An 8315-nucleotide genomic window follows, 5' to 3' on the forward strand; every position below is an offset into this window, starting at 1 on the left:
ATATTGCTGTTCAGAATAAAATACTTAATTTTTTTTTTTTTCATATTGCTGTTCAGAAAAAAATACACATTTTTTTTCTTTTTTTACCTTGCTGTTCAGAAAAAAATACACATTTTTTTTTTTTTTTTACATGGCTGTTCAGAACAAAATGTCCATTTTGTTTATTTCACTTTAGCATACTCCATTATAGCATCCTCCCTTTTTAGCGTCCCCCCTTTTTAGTATCCCCTCTTTAGCATCCCCTCTTTAGCATCCCCCTCTTTAGCATATTCCATGTTAGTACGTATTACTTTTTTTATTTCCCCCAACCCAAACGCGGACTATATCAAGTTAACTGCTCAGAATAAATCGCACTTTTCATTTACCCCCGCGTTGTGAATGCTTTTCCCTTCACGTCCTTTTATCCCGTTAACAACTCGTTCCAACCTTGTTTCTGTGCTTTTCCGCAACGCAACTTGGCGTGGCAGGGTGTGGGCACCAAGAAGAGTGTATTATCACTGAAACGAATTTTTTAGAAAGGACAAAGTTGCTGGTCGTTTCCGGAGTTAAAACCGTGGTTCTTCTCCCACCGCCGGACGTTAAATGGAGAATTATTCTTACAGTTCTGGGGCAGGGAAAATGATACCGTCAGAACAGAGCACCAGCAACGTAGTAAGCATAAAAATGGCTCTACAAAAATGTAGCACAATAATAGAACAAAGAAATAAAAATGCTCCTTTTTTTGCCTAAGTCGATGATTCCCACATTTGAGACAAACCGTTGGGGGAAGGAGGCAAACACATTTTGCATTTCCCCCAAAACAACGTATTTGATTAGATCCCACCTTTCCACCCTATTCAGCCAAGCAAGAACTCGTATAAGCAGCGAGACAGCACGAATCTGCGCAACGGCACAATTCTACGCGATGGCGCAATTCTACGCGATGGCACGAATCTACGCGACCCCAAGGACCACGCAGATTACAGTTTGTACGAACACCCTGGGGATATTAACCTCGTGGATCAGAATGGGTACGTCCTAGAGGAGACTCCCTACTACAGCCATGGAGAAATAAACACCACCCCCTCGATGAACCTGTACCACGGTGGAGACATGTACGTAATAAATGGAAACAATAGTAAAGACTTAATGGCAAAGACAAATAACACCTTCAATATGGCAGGAACTATACCATTGAAAGGGGCAACAAATTATGACCATATAAATTCGGCCCTAAATCTCAACCAAGAGAGTTACTATAATCCATACCAAGTGAGTAACAACTTTGTCCCCAACAGCGAAAATGTGAAGTACGAACTGAAGGGTGAAATGGATGGAGAGTATATAATTCCAGAGATGAGCACAAAGATGAATAATTCATACGTGGTGAATGTAAACAATAGTAGCAATATAAGTGGGAAAATTGGGCAAAATGGTATTAATGGCTATATCGATTCAGACAGCTATACCAATTTGTATGAACATGGGAGTGGAAATAATAGTGTACCTGTGATGAATGGCATCTCTAGTATGCCTGATGTGGAAAATATGACTAGAGCGACGCACCCCCGTGGACTGGGCAATGTAAATTACGATTTGCTCATGCAGAACTACAACGCTGCTTTGTGCAATAATATAAATAGTGTGAGCAGCGTGGGCAGTGTGGGCAACGTGGGAAGTGTGGGCAGCGTGAACAGCGCGCAGAACCTGGCCAGCATGGGTTACCTGGGCGGTTTGGACGTTTCCCCCTTGAAGGTGCAGCCGTACGGCGCGAGTTTTAACAGCGCCATTTATGGCGGCGCTAATTATGGAGGCGCTAATTATGGAGGCGCTAATTATGACGGCGCCAATTATGCCGGTGCCAATTTTGAGGGTACCAATTTTGGGGAGGCCAATTTGGGGAGTGCCCATTTCGGGGGTGCCCATTTTGGAGCTACCCCTTTCGGAGGTTCCCATTTTGGAGGTGCCCACTTGGGAGCTACCCCTTTCGGGGATGTCAATTTTCAGCCCCTCCCCAAGGACGAGTTCCCCCTGCTGTTTGACAAGCACAAAGGAGCGGACCTGTTAGACGAGCAGGAAGGGAAATACTCAAAGCTTAGAAGCACCAACCACGCGGAGGGAAGTCATGCCCACAAACACCCCACAGATCAGCTACAAGCAATACTATGTCTACAAAAACTAGAAGAAATCCCCACCCCATTCATGAACCTCAAAGACGTAAAATATTCAGTCAGCGTTTACTTTAACTCCTATGATGATATCCTGGAAAAATATCAATCCCAATTTTACAACTGTAAAATGAATGAATCGAATACATATGCAGACTGTGATTTGAAAAACGAAATAATAAAATTACCATTCAACAAGGAAGAATTTATTTTCCTAAAGGTCATAGAAACGTCAGTGTACAAAACGGAGGTTACTGGCCGATTGCAACTAAAAGTGGAATCTCTTTCGCAGGAATATCCTTTGAGAATTCCTATAATAGGAGATGATGGAAATTCCAAAGGATTTTTAATTATGAATTTTTTTATTACCTCGTCTTACTATGATGTAAAAAATGATTTGCTCATAACTGATCAGTCATGTCTACCTAGTCGGGCCAAGTCTACCAGAATTCGGAGAAAAAATAATGGCTTCCACTTTTTCGAAAATTTTACCAAATGGTGTTGCGAGATAACGGATCATCACATGAACTAGCCGAGTGCGACCTGCAGGTCACGCCAGCGTCCCTCCCCGCCCGTTCGCCCCTTCGTTTGTCTGTCAGCTTGTTTGTCTGTCAGCTTGTTTGTCTGTCAGCTTGTTTGTCTGTCAGCTTGTTTGTTTATCAGCTTGTTTGTTTGTCAGCTTGTTTGTTTGCTTACTTGCTTTCTTGCTTTCTTGCTCGCTTTACTTCGTTCGGTGGCTCCATTTATGCACACATTTCATTTTACTTTTTTTTTTCGTTGCATGCTCCAGTGACTCTGTCTCTCATTTGTAATTAAATTGCGCGTCTTAGAGCGGTTGGCCTGCGATTGCGTCCCTCCTCCCCTCGCACAGGTGTGCCCGCGCCCGCTTGCGGGGGAAGTGAAAGGGAAGACCGCCAATAACACACATATGCATAAACATGATCATACGTATGTGTATATGTCAACACTTGTGTGCCTCCTTGCTGGCTGTAGAAAATAACCCCGTCTGTGACTCTTTTTTTTTGAAATTTTTAGAATTTTTTTTTTTTTTGCAGTACTCTCCTGTTTTTTTTTTTTTTTTTAAGTTCCCTTTTCACCCTGTTTAAATTTATGTCAACAAGGAAGCACAGCGATGAGGGTTGCCTTTTTCTACCACTGCTCGAAAATGATGTCGTGCCGTGGTCATGGCTGCTCATGTGTTCATACATTAATTTTCATATCGACGAGGCTGGTGCATCTGCCAATGCTACTGGTTTCTGAAGTGTTCTACAATTGAGCCTCCAACGAGTCTTTCGTCCACGCTTCCAGTTGGGGGCCTCTACCAATAGGGGCACCCTTCCATTCACAGTGCGACATGTGCCGCAAGTCGATTTAAATCGGGTCGGGGTATATATGTTCGTCTGAGTTTTTCGAAATTTACCAAAACACTGAAAATTGGTGCATTACGCATTTTTTGGCATAACTTGGGTGTATGATATAAGCTTGCCTTTTTTAAAAATAAAAAAAAAAATGAATTATAAAAATTGTGCAGGGGCCACCGTAGCTGCAACTACGAGAGGGCACACGAAACTGCACAAGGGCTTCAGAAATGCACACGGGCCTCAGAAATGCACAAGGGCTTCAGAAATGCACAAGAGCTTCAGAAATGCACACGGGCCTCAGAAATGCACACGGGCCTCAAAAAAGCACAAATATGTTATGCAGGTGTACACACATGGTGCATCTTTACATGCGCGCGGCTCCACGTATGTGCATATGTACAACTTCACGGCGCTATGTTGTGCCTAATTTGCATTAAAAAAGGGGGACATTAAACGGGTGCAGAGTACGCATGGGGCAAAAATGGGCATTTCGTGGAGCTCTATAGCTAAAAAGAGCTCATACTGTGTAGTGAAAGAATGGAAAACAAAGCCTGCCGCGCTATGCAGCCATGTAACTGCGCATATGCACATGTGCAGTGCATATCCCTGTGCCTGCGCGTGCACGCATAAATGCAAAAGGAAAAAAAAATATATATACTTTCACATGTGAACACAATTAAATATGGTACAATTGAGGAGTAGGGGAGAAGGGATAATAAAGTGAACTATTTAAAAAATGGGGCTAATTATAATTTTTCAAAAAAAAAAAAACATACAAGTTTTGTGTGCACAAGGGGGAAGCTCCAAAAAAAAATGTACACAGTCGCTTCGTACACAAGTGGACGTGCGCAGCACTGCTGGAATGACTCAACTTGCAAGACTCGCATGAACAACGGTATCTGCACACCGATTCAAGAGGACTCAGGCAGGTGCACTCAGGGAGGAGCACTCCGGCAGGTGCACAAACATAAAACAGGGGAAAAATCCCCCATGCGTGGGGGCTGGAGAAGGAAAGCAAAGGAAGGGGCTTGGTCAGAATGCGACCCTTCCTCTTGATCCTTTTAATTCTCTTCTTCCTGTTCTTCCTGTTCTGGTCTCCTCTGGTTCTACTTAAAAAGGGGAATTAATCCTTTGATTCCCATTTCCACACTTTCGCGTTGCCAGCTGCGGGGGGGGGGGGGAAGCAAAACAGGGGTCGCGATGAGTAACGTGCTGGCGGAAAATGTGCAGGAGGGTAAACGTACCAACATGCACACGAGCAGGTCTACACACATATGTACGGAATGTGAAAAGGTCACTGAGCTGCGCCGCATCGGTGCTTCTCTAGCACGCTGTTTCTCCCCTCCTCGGAGCGTGCGGCCAAAAAACCCACCGTTGGAAAAGAGCACAATGAAGTAGGGCCCCGAGAGAGGCAGAATAAAATCGGGGTCATTAATATTAAATTTCAGAGTCATAGATTCGCGGTCCTTCAAATATCCATAGGGATTAAACTCGGGCAGCGAAAAGGTATATAACGCTTTGCTAGAGCCGTAAATAAGTATTGGGACATTCTTATGATTAGTCAAACCAGCCATGCAAAAAATGGGCAACGTGTTCATCTCAAAATGGTTATCTCCTTTAAGACTGAAGGCTAATATCTTCCCATCACTCATGGCAGTGATCACATTAGCTTCATACTGCATGACTGAAACGACACTTCCATACTTGCATTTCACTACGTTCACTATTTCTAAATTTAAGAGATTGATAATAGTTATGTTATCACCACATACCCACAATGTCCTGTTGAATTTATTTTCGTCCAAATTACAACTGCTGTTAACATTACCTGATGCACATTTGGAAGAAATAATTTCGATCATTTTGAAAATTTTCGTTTTTGTTTCGATTTTCTTTATAGTCACAAAACTTAAGTATGATTCCTGGTACTTCCAAAATTTAACTTCCCCATTTATGCTAGATGATATTATAATCCCATCGATACACACAATGCTGTATATAGAGTCCGTGTGTGCATAGAGTGTCGAAGAATCGGAAGAAGGAAGGTGCATAATTTTAATGAGTCCATTATCCAACCCTGCGAAAATGCACTCTTCTGCGTATAGTAAGGATAGAACCCTTTTTTTCCTTTTCTTCATTTTTTTATTGCCTTTTAATTTGTCATCTCCATATTCTTCTTCCTCAGGGGTTAATTCAAACTCTATTTTTTTTAAATGCTTTATATCCAACTCCTTCGATCCTTCTCCGGGGACGAAGATCCATACGTTTATTGTGTACGGAGAGATCGACGTGAACAGGTATATCTCGTTGTTCGGCCCATGTACTATTATTGCGCAATCGATGTAGGATCTTTGCAAAAAAAACGTGTCGACTAATTTTAAATTGTGCAAATTTCTGGCAGGAGGGTAAGAGGTAGAGAGGGAGAGATAGCGAGGGAGAGATGGAGAGGGGGAGATGGCGAGAGGGGGAGAAAAGGAGAGCGGGAAAAGCAGAGTAACCAATTCGGAGAAAAGGAAAAGGAAAAAAAAAAAATAAAAAAAAGGGGGGGGAAATGGTAAAAGGGGTGGATAACAAATGGACTGCGTTGGCTTCTTCGTCTGCCTCTGCTGTGGGGTGGCGGTGTGAGAAAAGGAGCAAAACGGGCGAAAAGGCCAAAAGGGGGAGAACTTTCTACCAAACCAATCTACACACAAAAACGGCCATCAAATTATCTTCACCAAAGTGCATCAAAAAACTGCGTCGCCATCATAATAAACTGGTTATGAGAGCAAGCACATGCCTCTTATATGCACAGGTTGATACCAAACGGGGGGTCGAAAAAAAAAAAAAGACCCTTCACGTTGGGCATCATGTACATATGAGATGGATGCACTAGGCGTTGCAGGTGGTCACGGTTCGTTCTCTTTTTTTTTCACTTTGCAGCTCTCTTTTTTCGTAATTTTTTCGCAATTTTTTCGTACATTTTTTTTTCTCATTCTTTTCGCACATTTTTTTTTCTCATCCTTTTCGCACATTTTTTTTTCTCATTTTTTTTCTCATCCTTTTCACACATTTTTTTCATTTTTTTTCGCATTTTTTTCATTTTTTTTCACATTTTTTTCTTTCTTCCTTTTGAGGCCATGCACACGAACACACCCACGGCAGACACGCAACGCAAAGCAGCACACCACGCACACACGTGTCATGCAAAGAAATGGATTACTTGCAGTCGTCCGAAAAACGGCACAATCCTGAAATGGAGAAATGCGCAAAACGCGAGGAGGGGGGGGGAAATGAAATGAAGAAATAAGGTCAACGCGGGAAGGACGAGTGCCAACAGAAGCTACATATTGGCAAGCTTCCCACGGGACTCATAACCCAAATGCAGCAGTGGCAGGGGGGTCACCGAACACATGTCGAGCTACGTATCTGGGGAATGCTCCCACATATCGAGCGAATCCACATGACGAACGAGCGGTATTCAAAAGTAACAACAATTTTCTTAACCCCTTAGAGTGTAGTGAGGGCAAAAGGTTATTCCTTTATCTCTATCTTTGTTCGGATTTTTTTTCTGATAAAAATTCCTCCTATTGTTGTAGTTGTTTTGCATTTTGTTGTTCCCATCTGATCCTGAAGGGGTGGTACATTATAATGCGATATATGTATGGTACAGCAAATGGTGGAGAGTCACGTCCACTTCATCATATTCACCCTTCTTGTGCTACGTCCACGCGCACTCATAATGTAAAGCTCATTCCTACCATTTGCATATCGGTACTGATTTTTATACCCATCTCGGAGATAGTTGCCCCTCATATTTAATTACCTGCACGGGGAGGGAGAAGAAAAAAAAAAAAAAACAAACATTGTTACAATCGATGTACATATAAAAGGGATCAAACATGGGTAGTACACCTTCCATGCTGCGCCACATGGACCGCGCTCACTTCTCCATTCGATGCCAAAGTTATTGCCCCATAACGCAAACGATGTTATTCAAAAGAGCACACTGTTCTATAATTCTACTCCACGCCGATTTACACCATCTCAAGTGTTATATATCAAGTCTACTGTGTGCATGCCGTTCGGCCGCTCCCATTGGTAAGAGTGCGATTATGCTGGTATGCACAGTTTAGGCAGACTCAACGATTCATAGGAACGGACTAGCGCCACACTCGATCGATCAACACAACGCCCGGGAAGCACACCATTTCAACCACGTGGCGCAAGGCTCTCCGGGAATGCTCTGACGCTTGGATCCAAACAAACGGAAAAGAAACGAAACTCACGAAAACTCGCAGCACGCGGCAGGGCTATGTAGGCGCGCATAAATAATCATTACTTTTATTTAAAAAGGGTCTTCAAATGGGCTTTCATGACATAACGATGTTTGCTTTGCTGTTTGGCTGGTTGGGGGGCATGGCATAAGAAAATCTTCTCCTTTCTTCTTTTTGTTTTTCTTCCGTTTTGTTGCGCTCACAAAAGGTTGTTATTAAATATATGTACACTGGGAGGGATCCAAGTGCGCACGTATGTAAGTACATAAATATATGTAATTATACGAGCGTATTGCAAACACTTCTCAGTGTAATGCGTTACAAATACAAAATATTTGCTTTACGCATACGCCGTATCACACAAGTTCGCGCTTTACATAAACACGCCTGCAGCTTCGCTTTCGTATTTAACGGCAGCATAAATACATAAAATTAATTATTCCTTAAAATGTTCATTACAAAATGTTTTTAAAAAAAAAAAAAAAAGACGTGGAAAAAATGGTAAAACTGACATAAAACAGATAGCCTTTTTTTAATTTTTTTAATTACAG

General features: G+C 42.4%; 2 protein-coding genes across 2 annotated transcripts; one reads left to right on the forward strand and one right to left on the reverse strand.

Moving 5' to 3' along the window:
- Positions 1 to 618: 618 nt before the first annotated feature.
- On the forward strand, positions 619 to 2959 carry PCYB_142470 (hypothetical protein; the record flags this gene model as incomplete). Its single annotated transcript, XM_004224718.1, has 4 exons — positions 619 to 651; positions 841 to 1094; positions 1536 to 2042; positions 2938 to 2959. The coding sequence occupies 4 exons, from the start codon at positions 619 to 621 to the stop codon at positions 2957 to 2959; spliced, it is 816 nt and encodes a 271-aa protein (XP_004224766.1).
- Positions 2960 to 4631: 1672 nt separating this feature from the next.
- On the reverse strand, positions 4632 to 7097 carry PCYB_142480 (WD domain G-beta repeat domain containing protein; the record flags this gene model as incomplete). The annotated part of the gene is made up of 4 exons (XM_004224719.1): positions 4632 to 4672; positions 4881 to 5902; positions 6711 to 6738; positions 6995 to 7097. 4 exons carry the CDS (start codon positions 7095 to 7097, stop codon positions 4632 to 4634), a joined length of 1194 nt encoding a protein of 397 aa, XP_004224767.1.
- Between the last annotated feature and the right edge of the window lie 1218 nt (positions 7098 to 8315).

This window comes from Plasmodium cynomolgi, chromosome 14 (assembly GCF_000321355.1).
Source record: "Plasmodium cynomolgi strain B DNA, chromosome 14, whole genome shotgun sequence".
In the NCBI taxonomy this organism is placed as follows: domain Eukaryota; phylum Apicomplexa; class Aconoidasida; order Haemosporida; family Plasmodiidae; genus Plasmodium; species Plasmodium cynomolgi.